Genomic DNA, 13908 nt, shown 5'->3' on the forward strand with positions numbered 1-13908 from the left:
AGAGGCTGAAAGTCCTCAGCCTCCCAGTACATAAGTAGAGCCTCTCCCGGGCATTTTCCTTTTTTGGCAGGGCTGTGTGCACTTTTCAACATCGGTAGAGCGGCGTCGCTCTTCAACTCTTCTTCCACTTCGTCTTGGTTGGCAACGCCGGAGATGGCACAGTCAACTAAATCAGTATTAGGGAAGAGAAAGGCGCCAGAGCTTGAAAGAACACATACGACAACGCCGATCGTGGCGAAGACGCCGCCGGTCCCACAGATGGTAGCACCACCATCGAACAACAGCACTGCAGCATCCATCATTTCTGACCGAAGTCGCCAATCTTCAAAAGTGACGTCCACTTTTGTCACAGCCGAATGCCAGAGCGTGATACAGAAGATATATAGTCGGGAACTGGGTTCATGGTGTTATCTTTTGTTCCAGCAGGGTGATATTTCTCACTCGGCGCTGTCTGATGAAGGGAGACACTTCATAGAGGCAACTCAGTCCAAGAAATTAGTAGTTGAGAAGAGCTCGCTATTGGGAGCCTGGCATGGGAGAATGAGATTTGAGATCTGGCCAACGAGTTCGAAGAGTTTAGCGAGCTGTCACTATCGATGTGTTTGGCAGATACCCATGACAGGCCTCCAGATTTTGCAGGAGAAGAGCACAGACGATGGCGAGGATCTGGGAGACTCGGGATATGCCTCGGTTGATGTCGGAGATGGTGAAGGCGATGACGCCATAGAGGAGGAACGGAACGACAATAAGGGGAGAGAGTCTAGCCGGCAGAACCAGGAGAAGGAAGGAGCAGAGAAACAAGACAATGTCGACGATGAAGACGTGTCGTGTCTCTTGCGCGTGTTCCCTATCGCCTTTGAAGTCATCTTCTGGAGCCATCACTTGCTGAGAGGGAACTATCATACCAAATGCACCGAAAGCGAATCCGAGTACCGCATTGGGTGGGAATTCGAGCTGAACGCTGCCGAAATTGCAACTGGAAGAGCCGGACGACAAAGAACCCAAGGTGGTGATCCGTTACAAGAAGGTGTGCTGGGCAGCAGGCGGGAACAGCAATTGCTACAGTTACTGGACGATGTGGTCGGGCGGCGTCCATTTTAAGTCAACAATATGCAAAACACAACACAAAGTTTTCTCTTTGTATCTGAATAGAGAATGGTGGATAAGGACATTGGGGCGAGCGGGGTGATGGCGAGGCGGAATGGGGAGGAAAAAAACCAATAGTTATACAGGGTACTCGTACTCGTACAGACGGCGTCCCCCTTTCTATCCGCAGCCTTGCATATCCCCAACAGCCACCCTACCAAACTCAACGCGCGGACCCCACTGGCCCAATGTTGGACGCTGGACCCAGCAGCAAATTAGGGGAATTGAGCCTTACTGGCCAGGAGTCGATATTTCCTTTGGTTATTTTCTCGACATAGGGTGTAGCATGTAAACATAGTAACCCATTAGACTCTTCTAAAGGTCCTCGTGCATAGCAGTCCATCACGAATCCCCACAATAAGCATCAACCACTAGGAATTTTTCTTCCGTTCCATCGGTTAGTTCATAATTTCTTTGTTCGCGACTATTACGCAGCCCATTGTGGCTTCCAGCTTATTCGTTTGCTCTAGCCATTATCAAGTAGAGAAATTTTTTGTTATTGTGACAAATAAAAAGCGGGAACGATGTCTTCTCCGAATGAACCACAGGATGTCTCAGCAAGCCAGCACATGAGCCGAACCCTGTACTTGACAAAGTCTTCGACAGACGGATACCAGACTGGTTTTCTTTCTGGTTTGCTCTGTAACTGGGCACCAAACAATGCCAGACACCTTGGTTCGCAATGACCCGAAGAGTTTTGTTCCGGCGGTCTGTACAAGTTGCTTGGGAGCTTGAGAGCGTCCAAAAAGGGCGACCTACCATGGAGGGCGATATAAATAAACACTGGGGAATCGCCAGCTTAAGCCGCTCGATCATCTTTGTTCTACACGCAAAAGACTCCGTTAACAAGACAATACCCGTTTCTCTTCCAAACCAGGTTCCCCTATTATACGTCATCCCGTTACATTATGATATCAACAGCGTCCTCTTCAGTAAACATAATGGCTCCTCGAGAATCCATCAAGGGCAAAGGCAAGAGCCCGGCCAGAACACCATCAGCGACCTATCCGCCAAAAATGATCACTCAACTCAACAGCTCAGAGATCAATCTCGATCTCAAGGCCATAAAGTTGGGACATACACTAGCGGACAAGAGAGGAAGGATCGAAAAGCCCACAAAGGACAGGATAGCCTTGACAATGGAAAACATTGCGTTACGGAGAAGCGCAGTCATAGGGGAGCTCGCTCACGAGAGAAGATGGTGGGGACTGGATCCCAAAAGCACGCTGTCGATGCCATGCTCTTCAACTTCAGAGGTTACCTCCAAGTTCAAGGACATCTCGCGACTCCTAGCATCCTTTCCAGAATCAAATATAAGGCTGGCGGTCGATACGGACTTAACATCATCCGACAACAGGAGCCAAGTCAAGCGACAGCAAGTTGAAGATCTTTTCCCGGAACGTACGGAAGCTGTCTGCAAAGGTGAAGTCTCCGCCCTCATGCGGGCGATTGAATTCAAGGGAAATCCAGTCAAAGCATGCCCATTTCTTGAGGCCGTTGGACACGGAGGAGGGGACGCACTTAGGACGCTTCCTTATCCTCTGAACAACAGGAGATTCCTGAGGCACTATGTCGCGCCATTATTTGAGCTAGAGATAGGCTATCTGCATTGTGAGAAAGGGTTTCTGACGCAAAGTCCCGCCGTGGAACAACTCAAGAAAAGGCTCCTCGATCGGTTAGACAATTGTGAGCAGATTGCGATCAAGGTGATCGCCGTGATCGACGCCATGGATAAGCAATGGGAGGCATTGCTGGCCGCCGAGGGCTCAGACAGTACGGATTTCTTTCTTTGCAGGAAGGCCTACAGCCGATTAGAAAAAAGGGTGCAGACTGAGGCCCCGAAACATAGAAAGTGCCCGTACTGGGCATATACTCAGCAAGTGGCACTGTTACGCGCGGTGAAGCGGGTCGAGGAGCAGTTGGGCAAGAAACCGATGCTGGCAGAAAACCTCCCTGAGCCAGTTACAACGACAGATCACCACCCCCGGCTTTTGGCCGAAGCCCTCTGAAGCTGACGTAAAGTAATGGGCGTGAGGAATACCTGTGAGGGACTGCAGAGGTTACAGTCCGGATGATTGAGGACCTTGGAGATCACTTGCATCTCTGGTGAGGTGCAAATATAACGGTATTTGCCAATATGGCAATAGGGACTTTAAAGGAGCAGACTGAGTCCGTGTCTCCGCCAGAGAATCGGATCGCCTACACCGAGTAGTTGGATCAGGAGATATGCATTGGTGATTTTGTACATAGATATGATGTTTCACATCGGGTATAAAAGGCGAGCGCACACCAACCGACTCGCGTTGGGATCAAATTTCAGACTGACTCCTTCGAAGCCGCAGGGCAGGATAATCGGCAGTGATGTTCTGGTTTCCGTCGCTCACACAAGGGGCCCAAGAGGTGTAACGGTCGAAGTACATGACTAATTTCAGTCAGTCAATGCATAGGAGGGAAAAAGAGCCCGACCTGCTCTCGCAAGTCTGGATTCTCCTTTTCGGTCCCCGCTGGTCACTCCTATTCCAGCAAGCATCAACACTTCCAGACTCCAACTTCACCATTCCTCCTTCCCTCGATCAGATATCCATCTTTCAGTCTGACACGATCAACAATACTCGTCTTAGTGCCGGCCATCCGATCTTCAACACTGGTGTTAGCCCCAACGCCACAGTCCCAATGACGCCCATCGGCCTTGTCGTAGACTTTGACGACGTCCTCGCCTGCGGCACAGACAATGTGCCGAGCATCAAACATCATGCTCGTGATGGGCGCATCGTAAGCATAGGCATCGAAAATGGTTCCTGTGCGGAGATCCCATATCTGTCGTCCACGTTAGTCTATCAACTGATTGAATACTGAAACTCATCGACTGACTCTGACACTCCTGTCAGTGCTGCCTGTAACGAGGTGAGTATCGTCAAACTGCAGGCATGTCACTGGGCCCGTATGCCCTACTAGGCTCCTATGGACTTGTCCGCTTCTAAGATCCCATAGTCGGACCATTCCATCAGCTGTGCCGCACGCCAGCGCTGCGTCGAAACATTGCAGAGCGCCAACAAAATCGGCGTTTGAATCTGTAGATCTTCCGGTCGGCCGCCACTGGGTGTCTGTGCTGTTGATAGTTGAGCTAGCTTGGGCTGCAGCCCACAAGACGTCCAGTGTCTGCACACATCGCCCTTTCACCAAGTCCCATTGCCGTAGTGTCTTGTCAGCTGATCCAGAAACCAACATATCACCGCGCAGGTGTAATGCTGTAATTTCATCGACGTGAGCTTCAAGCACAAAGAGTGGGCACTCTTCCATTGCATCAGGAGGTGGAGGAGGGGGAGCATCTTCGCTTTCATTTCCAAACCCGAGGCCGTCGTCTTCATCACCCTTGTCGTCTTCACCGTTTTCGAGTATCTTGTGCTCGTAGGGTTCGTAGTTGGCACGGCTCAAATCCCACAGTCGAATAGTGGCATCAAGGCTGCCTGTTGCGACGATGTTGTCTTCTACTTGTAGACACCGAACCGATGCGGTGTGGCCTTCCAAGAAGCCCATGCAGCGGCCAAGGTTCAGGTCCCAAACGCGAACCGTGTCATCCAATGCTGCAGTGACCATTGTCCCGAATGGTTGATCAAAATCTACGGCGGATATGGAGTCATTGTGAGCAGGAATGGTTTTGATGTGGGATCCAGGTTCGAGGTGCTCATGCAACACCGGCACAGATCTTCTCTTGGAGTATTTCGGCCGGCGTTTTGACTTCGGGGACGCAGAGGAGGGCAATTTGTCGTAGATGGACTGGGACATGAAGGACGCATCCATTGCCTCAGATTCCGGTGTAGCTACCCGGGGAGCATTGAGGGTGCTGGTCGACTGATCCAACCCGCCTTGCTCCTCGAGCTCCTCCTGCATCTCTTCGATCTTGTTGTCAAGTTCCAGCAGCTCATGCTCAACCTCCGCTTCGTCATTTTCGAGGTCGGCCAACCGGTCAAGGGCGAGCCTGCGCATATTTTGTAGATTGGCGATTTTGTTGTCAATGTCCCGAATCTCTGTAGTACACATATTCTTCCGTATAGCCATCATCTCCAATCTGTGGTTGACATTGTTCCTTTTCTTCTTGAGGTTTTGTATTGACGGAGGACCATCCTCTTCAACATCGCCAGCGCCCAACAATCTGTGCTGCTTGGAGCTCCGCCGTCGGTGTCCTTTACGATGCTCAGTTTCCCCTTCAGGCAAAGACGCCTGAAAGCCTTGAAACAACGAATAGGTGTTTTGGTCTTCGGGAATGTTTTGCAGCTGGTCTTCGGAAATGTAGGTGAGGGCTCGATGGGCGATCTCACTAGTCGAGAGTTTCGCCCTGACGAGCTCAGAAGGTGCCTGTTGGGAAAAGGAGAACACGGCTCTCTGAATGCCAGGGCGCCGCATCTGTCGGGAGATGCTGTTCATGGCGGCAGGATAGTGAGCGGAAGAATTATCGCCCATGAGGTGGCTTGCGGTCGCTGTCACCTTTCGACCAAAGGCTTCCAGCTGGCGCGTCTATCAACACAAAATCAGTCTGCTGCGGCAGCAATGGGTAGAGTCTCTCACGTCAAGGACCGCGCCGAGAACAGAATCTTCCCCATCTCCAGCTGGTCTGCGCGTTTGGGAGGGAGCACGACTATGTGGCCGCGATCCGGCCATGCAGTTCGAGCGTCTCTGTGGTTGGAGGAGACTGCGCGCTTTACAATTTGAATAGACAGGAAGTACGGGGTAGAATGCACCCGAGCAGGCTGGATCCTGAGGCTCTACGGGGCTCGAGGGCTCTATCGTAAAATGCGGAGAGAAGATGCTACAGTAGCGCAGGCAAGCGAAAGCCTGTGGACTTGCGGTCTCGGGGACGCGAGGTCGGAGCTGCGCTCTGACGTATTTTTTCTCCCATGTCAAAACCGCACTGTGCCTTCGCCCACTGCGGATATCATCGCATATTGCTCGCCTTGCGTGCTTACTGGGAACAGGCCTTGTTTCTGACTCTTACCGCCGAGCTGCGACATATCTTTTCGACTTCCCTCTCCCCCAGTGATTTTCTTGCAGGAGTTCATTCTGGTATATTGCGCGACACCCGACCGCAACTGGTACGCGATCTAACACATGCCGCTTTTGGAGATGGATACAGCGATAGATCTGTCGGATGCCTCTAAGGCGTTGGATTTGGCTAATATTCGTTTTCAACTAATGTTTGTGGCCTGGAATCCCAGTTCCCAGAGACACGCTCGAATACTGACTGAAGTGCAGCCGCCTCGAGGATACTATCACTTTTCACCTGATCGAACGGGTCCAGTTTCCCCTCAATGCTACAATTTACGACGCTGGTGCCCTTCCCATACCTTCGAGTAACCTTGCATTACCTGCGCAAATATCTCTTTGCGACTATCTCCTCTCCGAAACGGAGCGTTTGCACTCTCTTGTCCGACGATATGACGCTCCGGACGAATATCCTTTCTTTCCCCAAGTCCTGCAGCGACCCATGCTCAAGGCCATAGCGTACCCCAAGATCCTCCACGATAACGATGTTAATGTTAATGACACCATCAAGGAGAAGTATATCAAGGAGGTTCTGCCAGAAGCTTGCCGAAAATTTGGGCGAGAAGATCGTGGTGAGGCCAAGGAAAATTACGGTAGTGCCGCAACTTGTGATGTTGCTTGTTTGCAGGCCTTGAGCAGGCGGATACATTTCGGTAAATTCGTGGCCGAGAGCAAATTCCAAGCTGAGACAGAGCGATTCGTGAAGCTCATTAAAGCCGAGGATCGCGAGGGGATCGATGCCGCCATCACTAATGAAAAGGTCGAGCAGCAAGTCCTGCAGAGGCTGCGGCTGAAAGCCAAAACTTATGGCAAAGACCCCTCTGTCACCTCCAACGGTGTCGGCGGAGAGGAGAAGATCAATGTCGAGGCGGTGGTGAAGATGTACGCTCAGGTTGTCATTCCTTTGACCAAGGTCGTCGAAGTAGAATATCTCATGCAGAGGCTCAAAGGGACACAGTGGGAATAAAAACAGATAGCTCTGCTCAAGACTGAGGCTTTAGGTATTCGGCCACATTTTGCACCGCGTCCTTGAACTTGTCTCCCGCAATGAGTATGGCATGTCCTTGCGGCTTGATCCCCAGTTCTTGAAACGCTCGTTTTGAGTCCGAGTGTCCCTCGTCCTGTTGAATAGAGTAATCAAACCCGCTATAGCAAATGGCATGTCTATGCAGCACCTCGTCCTCCGGGTGGAAATACATTGTCTCGAATGAATTAGATGCTGATTTCTTTTTTTTCTTTGGAGGGTCATCCTCAGCGTCAAGCTTCGAAGCAACTTCCGTGTATGTCTTGGAGAGGATGAGATAGTGAGAGAAGTTGTATGGCTCGCCGTCTTGGATTGCCCACTCCATCTCTTCCAACAGCATCGTGTACATTGGAGGGACAACTTCGGCAGGAACATTGATCAAACGCTCTGTAAGGATCATGCCTATTGGCGGAACGGTAGCCTGGGAAAGGAGCTCGGCAAGGGGAGCAAGCGTGGGTTTCGACTTTGCTTTGGACAATAAGTATTGCAGGATCTTGTTCATGAAGGGCTTTTCCTATGATTTTATGAGCGGGCATGCCCAGTGCTTCCTCCTCGCAGGCAACTCACCCGATGTTCTTGAAGATTCAAGACGGAAAGAAATGCGTATGCGTCCGTCTCATTGCCATCGACTTTGACAGTTGATCCCAGCGTGGGTTGCGACAATATAAGGTCAGTCAATGCAGACAAATCGAATAACTGAGCGTCCACGTCGAACAGCTGTTGTAGCAAGGTCTTGATACCGTGAAAATCGTACTCGGGCTGAGGGTCGAACCACTCGAAGTCGACATCAAGGACATCGAAATCCTGCGTCGAGAATCAGTAGTCAATCCATGCCCCTCTGGACCAACGGGACAGACCTCATCGTCTCCGCTGTCATTGCCCATATCTATGTCGACCTTTTCGCCAACATCCTGTTTCCTCTTGCTCATCTTTGCGGCAGTCCTGTTCTTCCGTCTTGTTGTCGGTCTGGCAAGTTTGGGGGGAGGAAGAGGTTCCGGGTCACCCGTGACTGCGCGCCTGGGGCACTTGCTTTTATGTGGTGTTGTGCGCAGAGGCTCTCTCCCTGGTACATTGAATCAGACCTGTCAATGCGTGCTACGATCGTTGGACAGAATTCTCTGCGAAATCGCTCAAGTTCGTCCTCCGCGCACACCATAATTGCGGTATCAAATTCTACTCAGCGGGGCGTTCCGCAGAATTTCCATCCCCACAAAAATTTCGCAGCCAGCCCACTGAAGCCCACTCTGTCGCAGCAGACTCATATTCCATCCATATCCCTATTTGCACGTCTTCCTCCTCTTTCTCTCGCGCCCATTCGACCTTGTCCCCCCAGTCAAAATGGCTGCCACCGTCAATGGCGAGGTCAATGGCGCCGCAGTCAACGTCCCTGCAAAGACCTTCGACACCATCCTCGTCCTCGACTTTGGGTAAGTCGGAAATTCCACTGCCCTTTCTCAAAGCGCGCCGACTCATGACCGGTGAAGATCGCAGTATTCGCACCTGATAACACGGCGACTGCGCGAACTCAACATCTATTCGGAGATGCTACCATGCACTCAGAAAATCGCCGACCTACACTTTCAACCAAAGGGCATCATTCTGTCGGGAGGTCCCTACTCTGTCTATGAGGATGGCGCACCCCATGTTGACCCTGCGGCATTCGACCTCGGCGTGCCCATTTTAGGGATATGCTACGGACTGCAAGAGATGGCTTGGAATTTTGGCAAAAACGTGTTGGCTGGCGAGAAGAGGGAGTATGGACACGCCAATCTCAAAATTGAGAGACACAGCGGCAAGGAGGAGCACATCGATCGCCTCTTCGAAGGTGTTGAAGACGACATCGAGGTCTGGATGAGTCACGGGGACAAGCTGTCAAAGCTACCCGACAATTTCCATCCGATTGCAAGTACAGCCAATGCCCCATTTGCGGGTATCGCTAGTATGTCTAGACCTTATTTCGGCATCCAATTCCACCCCGAAGTCACACATACGCCGCGAGGTACGCAGATTCTGAGCAACTTCGCTGTCAAGATCTGCCAGGCTCGGCAAGACTGGACCATGGAAAAGTTCGTCGACAAGGAAATCGAACGCATTCGAGCCATGGTTGGTACTAAAGGTCAAGTGATTGGCGCCGTGAGTGGCGGAGTTGATTCCACTGTTGCAGCAAAACTCATGCAAGAGGCTATCGGAGATCGGTTCCACGCGGTCTTGGTTGACAATGGTGTTCTTCGCCTGAACGAGGCAGAAACAGTCAAAGAGACATTGACGAAGCATCTGGGTATCAACCTGACGGTTGTTGACGCCTCGGACCTGTTCTTGGGGAGACTCAAAGGCGTCTCCGATCCTGAAACGAAGCGAAAAATTATTGGCAACACATTCATCGAAGTATTTCAGGACAAGGCAAAAGCGATCGCGAATGCTGCAGCAAACTCACCCCGGGCTGGCGACATAGAATGGTTGCTTCAAGGCACCCTTTATCCCGACGTGATTGAGAGCATTTCGTTTAAAGGACCATCCGCCACAATCAAGACACACCATAATGTTGGGGGTCTTTTGGAGAACATGCATCTCAAGCTGATTGAGCCTCTGAGAGAGCTGTTCAAAGATGAGGTGAGGGCATTGGGCACAAATTTGGGGATTCCTGAAGATCTCGTCTGGAGACATCCATTCCCCGGACCTGGCTTAGCAATTCGGATCCTTGGTGAGGTCAACGAATCACAGCTCAAGATCGCGCGACACGCAGATAAAATCTTCATCGATGAAATCGTCTCAGCTGGCTTGTATAGGAAAATCTCACAAGCATTTGCGGCGCTTCTCCCTGTCAAAGCTGTCGGCGTGATGGGTGACAAGAGGGTGCACGCTCAAGTGATTGCCTTGCGAGCAGTTGAGACGACTGATTTCATGACGGCTGATTGGTTTCCCTTTAGTGGTGAATTTCTCAAGCGGGTCAGCAACCGAATCGTCAATGAAGTTGACGGCGTATGCCGTGTCATGTATGACGTTACGAGCAAGCCACCTGGTACGATCGAAATGGAATAGGGGAGGGAGGGTGCCGAGAGTAACTCAGTAGTGTTTAAGTAGTACAGGAATGGCAGGACTGGTAGAGCCCTGGGGAGCCCGCTCGGCCATGTGGCTTTGGAGGGGTTCTGAAAGTATGTGGGTAGGTATCAGCTTCGAGCATCTAGCTGATGTAGTCCGGCCGGCCTTCGAGTCCACGAGCTTTTGCATGTGGCCTTAGAAAATGGCATAGAGAATAGATTCACACCTGCAAAGGAATTTCACCTCGAGAGTGCAATTTCCATATATCAAAATGACGAGGGCGGCATCGAAATCTTGGCGGAATACAGTTGGCTTGCCTCAACGTGCCATCGAAAGGACATCCTCTCATTTCCAGTAGGAAGCTCCTCCACAGTCGATCTCTTCAGCCGCCTTCACTCATGAGTCATTAGGATATTCAATGTGAAGCGGTTTCCCAGGACTCCAAAATACTTAATCGCGCGGAAATTTGCGTCTTGAGGTCAAGGCAGCGATCTCATGCTAGAATCATTAGGCGAGACTCTTTTTTCCCCTATTGGCGAGAAGGTCACAGTTCTCGTCATGCTCTTCAATGCAGTCGACCTCATAGCAGAGACCAGAGAAGCCGGACCGTGACCTTGCTGGCCCCCAGCCAATACACCCCAGCCTGGCCCCAACTGGTTCACCGCGAAAGCCACGGAATCCTTCATTAAGCCCTCCCCTCAGCAAGAACTGCGCGTGTCTCTCGCAGGTTAAACACATATACCTATTCTATCTTGAGCTCTCCTCGCTTGATCAAGACTTGCATAATGGGCCACGTATCAAACATGGTTTCGTTTCTCTTCAACAGAAGGCCGTCGTGCATTGCGCCGCTGTCACGGACGTATTCGAAATGGAAGCCCGCCGGCACCACAATATCCCAATCGTTGCCCTCAGGATCGGTAACCTTTTTCTCCCCTGTGGCGGGCTGGCCTACCAAGTTCGCATAGAAATGTGCCTGAGCCATCGCTTCCCACCCATTCTCAGTCTCGGTACACATGACAAAGTAGGGTCTGTGGAGGAACGATGTGAAGATGCTGAATGTTCTCTCGGCTTCTTTCCAGGCCTTGGCGCCTCCTGACACGACGGTACCATCGGCCTTGTGGAATGAGGAGTCCTCGGTGTGCCACTCGGAGAACGGCTTGTCGAAGTTGCGGTCGTCAACAAAACGGGTGTAATCTTCCATCCATTTCATGGCGGGATGTTTGCGGGTTTCATCGTCCCAGTTGCCTGCGTATACGAAAGCTGGTTTGGTGGGGAAAGACATTGTCAAGCTGAGTAGGTTGCGGGTTGAACGTGGTAGTTGGACACACTGACTGAACTTGGATGGGCTCAAGTTCCTGAACTACTACTCACAAGATCGTGGAGGTTCCTCATTATTACCAGAATTCTTGATTCTTATATTTCAGTTCGAAATAGGTGGTGGTGGGTAATAGTCACTCTTCTTACTACAGTTAGCCACCTGCAGCAACATGGCGACCATGATAAGGAGGAAAAATACCAAATCATTTCGTGGGAAAAAATCTTGTGGAATGATTGTGGAGTGATAAACAATACTAACTTTCTGCCATTGAACACTAGAATGTTTGAATATTAGAAGCATTCCGGGTCGAACCTGCAAATTTCATCTCACCAACTTACATAATTTGATGTTCAACTGGAAATAGGGGACTTGAAGAGCGAGGTCCCGGTATAGCAACTTGCTCAAATAGCAATGCCGATTAAAATGGGCATCGATGCTGGGCCATAGTCCCTAGTTCCCGAAAGGTTTGCTCGTGCCCAGAGCCCGAATGGTTGTTTCTCTCATGGCCGGTGAGCTGGGAAAGATCATGCGATACTCTGGGCCTGATAGTAAGAGGCTTTGGAATTTTCTGCGGCTGGTCTGAGAGAAGTTGCTACCGACGTGAAGTCAGGCTTCTTGGTATCGGTGGACTTGGCTGAGAGAAGACGATGGCTGTGGTTCTGTTCAATTGGATCCAGCTGGGTCAATCCGCGTTGCTATCCTATTAGCACGTTATCGAAAAGAGCTATCGCACTGGTGAGCCAAGTTTGTCTGTAATGCCCGTATTTCCCCGCGGAGCAAGTATGGAAAAGTGATGGTGGCACTATTGTAATCACTCTCAGGGTTCTTGTCCACTGCGCGCTGAGCTGGTTCCTGAGCTAGCGCTCTCTTCGAGTTGGAATAGATCGCATAGATCGGGCCTGATATTCTGGTGTTCTGATCCAAGAATGTTCCAGGCTCGCCAAGTCAGCAGGTTTAGATATGGGTGGGTAGAATAATATATTTTTGTTGGCTTTGGCCAGACGTCGCATGATTTTTCAGCTGAGGACAATGCATTGCTTCGTGTCGCCTGTTCATGTGAAGCGAGCCTTCAACCAACAAGAAGGTGAAGTTCGGTGGCCTTGGCATGTGCTGCACACCTTGATGCAAGCATGGTGTGATTAATTGGGCTGTCGCCAGCCCAATGCTGTGGATGGAAAACTGGACGCATGCCCAGCCGAATCAATTATCCATATGCTCTGCTCCGATGTTGCTTTTGAGAAATGATGATAGCTGGACAATGTCAGGATGAATTGATTGCTAGACACAGAAAAGATAGATCTCTACTTGGTATTAAGTTTGTGGGGTCCGCGAAAGAAGTAGTGCTGTGCCGAGACACTAAGACTGCTAAGCCTAAAACGGATATATTGCAAAATAAACTCCGTAATTAGCGTTCAACCCAACTTGGAAGTTGCAGGGAAGCTTCTCACCGAATTTGGTGGTGTTGACCGCTACTTTCGAGGGCATTTCCCCCTCCCATGCCAATAATGCCGTCTTCCCAGTCACTTCGTCTTCAGTGGGACCAGAAACAGGGAGTTCGTCGGTGGAATCTGGATTTCTATGCCTTTCGGGCCTGAGTTGGACTTGAGCCTCGGTGCTTCGACCTGAAATGTCTCGAGCAACCACCACAAGTAACAAATCATGGCGTCATTCAGCCGGAACAATAGGTACCCCCCTGAGTAGGTAAGAACTGGGCCAAGGGTCCTGTTACAGGCCATCGCCTTTAATTGTCAGTTTATCTTTTACTAAGCCTGCCTGAGTCTCGGCTCCCGACTAGGGAGATCGTAAGACTTCGAGCTCTGTTGTTTTGGGCGGAATATATTACAAAACCTTTGGGACCCTTGGCACCTGTGCAGATTAAGACTAAGTGACGAACATGGATACTATGGTTGAGATGGTATTACGGTATATTGGCTCGTTGAGAGTTCTTCGATCGTATCATCCTGCCTTCGGCGTTGCATACGGACGTGCCTTCGAGGATAATTTTCGATCGCAAATCTGCCGCCTCATAATTGCTGGAGGATCTATACATTCTTGACTGCGCTTTATGCAGATCTAGATTTTATCCGAACATGTGTGCATCTTCATCTCCAAGCCACCGTAACAGAGACTTTCAGACGAGCTGTCAAATTAGCTACCGGAGTTGTCTTGACAATCTAAAATCTCATGCACGTTGACTCGGACAAGCCTTTGTCAGAGGCGTCACTTTACGTGAAACGATGAGAAACATGGTATACCAAGCCGGGACAAACGTGCCGTGGCACATTTTCCACCCCAGCCCTTCGGAGTCGAAACACATCCGGTTAGTGTTACAGAGGTTAAG

General features: G+C 50.6%; 7 protein-coding genes across 7 annotated transcripts; 4 read left to right on the plus strand and 3 right to left on the minus strand.

Moving 5' to 3' along the window:
* Window positions 1-615: 615 nt before the first annotated feature.
* Window positions 616-1101, plus strand: Z519_05515 (uncharacterized protein; the record flags this gene model as incomplete). Its single annotated transcript, XM_016763255.1, has 1 exon — window positions 616-1101. The coding sequence occupies one exon, from the start codon at window positions 616-618 to the stop codon at window positions 1099-1101; it is 486 nt and encodes a 161-aa protein (XP_016620868.1).
* Window positions 1102-2087: 986 nt separating this feature from the next.
* Window positions 2088-3155, plus strand: Z519_05516 (uncharacterized protein; the record flags this gene model as incomplete). The annotated part of the gene is made up of 1 exon (XM_016763256.1): window positions 2088-3155. One exon carries the CDS (start codon window positions 2088-2090, stop codon window positions 3153-3155), a length of 1068 nt encoding a protein of 355 aa, XP_016620869.1.
* A 520-nt stretch (window positions 3156-3675) lies between these two features.
* On the minus strand, window positions 3676-5571 carry Z519_05517 (uncharacterized protein; the record flags this gene model as incomplete). The annotated part of the gene is made up of 2 exons (XM_016763257.1): window positions 3676-3963; window positions 4018-5571. The coding sequence occupies 2 exons, from the start codon at window positions 5569-5571 to the stop codon at window positions 3676-3678; spliced, it is 1842 nt and encodes a 613-aa protein (XP_016620870.1).
* A 696-nt stretch (window positions 5572-6267) lies between these two features.
* Z519_05518 (chorismate mutase) lies at window positions 6268-7153 on the plus strand (the record flags this gene model as incomplete). Its single annotated transcript, XM_016763258.1, has 2 exons — window positions 6268-6338; window positions 6397-7153. The coding sequence occupies 2 exons, from the start codon at window positions 6268-6270 to the stop codon at window positions 7151-7153; spliced, it is 828 nt and encodes a 275-aa protein (XP_016620871.1).
* Window positions 7154-7169: 16 nt separating this feature from the next.
* Z519_05519 (uncharacterized protein) lies at window positions 7170-8139 on the minus strand (the record flags this gene model as incomplete). The annotated part of the gene is made up of 3 exons (XM_016763259.1): window positions 7170-7724; window positions 7778-8014; window positions 8068-8139. The coding sequence occupies 3 exons, from the start codon at window positions 8137-8139 to the stop codon at window positions 7170-7172; spliced, it is 864 nt and encodes a 287-aa protein (XP_016620872.1).
* A 409-nt stretch (window positions 8140-8548) lies between these two features.
* Z519_05520 (GMP synthase [glutamine-hydrolyzing]) lies at window positions 8549-10249 on the plus strand (the record flags this gene model as incomplete). Its single annotated transcript, XM_016763260.1, has 2 exons — window positions 8549-8637; window positions 8695-10249. The coding sequence occupies 2 exons, from the start codon at window positions 8549-8551 to the stop codon at window positions 10247-10249; spliced, it is 1644 nt and encodes a 547-aa protein (XP_016620873.1).
* Window positions 10250-10991: 742 nt separating this feature from the next.
* Window positions 10992-11531, minus strand: Z519_05521 (uncharacterized protein; the record flags this gene model as incomplete). Its single annotated transcript, XM_016763261.1, has 1 exon — window positions 10992-11531. One exon carries the CDS (start codon window positions 11529-11531, stop codon window positions 10992-10994), a length of 540 nt encoding a protein of 179 aa, XP_016620874.1.
* Window positions 11532-13908: the final 2377 nt, after the last annotated feature.

The sequence above is a fragment of the Cladophialophora bantiana genome (assembly GCF_000835475.1).
Source record: "Cladophialophora bantiana CBS 173.52 unplaced genomic scaffold supercont1.7, whole genome shotgun sequence".
NCBI lineage: Eukaryota > Fungi > Ascomycota > Eurotiomycetes > Chaetothyriales > Herpotrichiellaceae > Cladophialophora > Cladophialophora bantiana.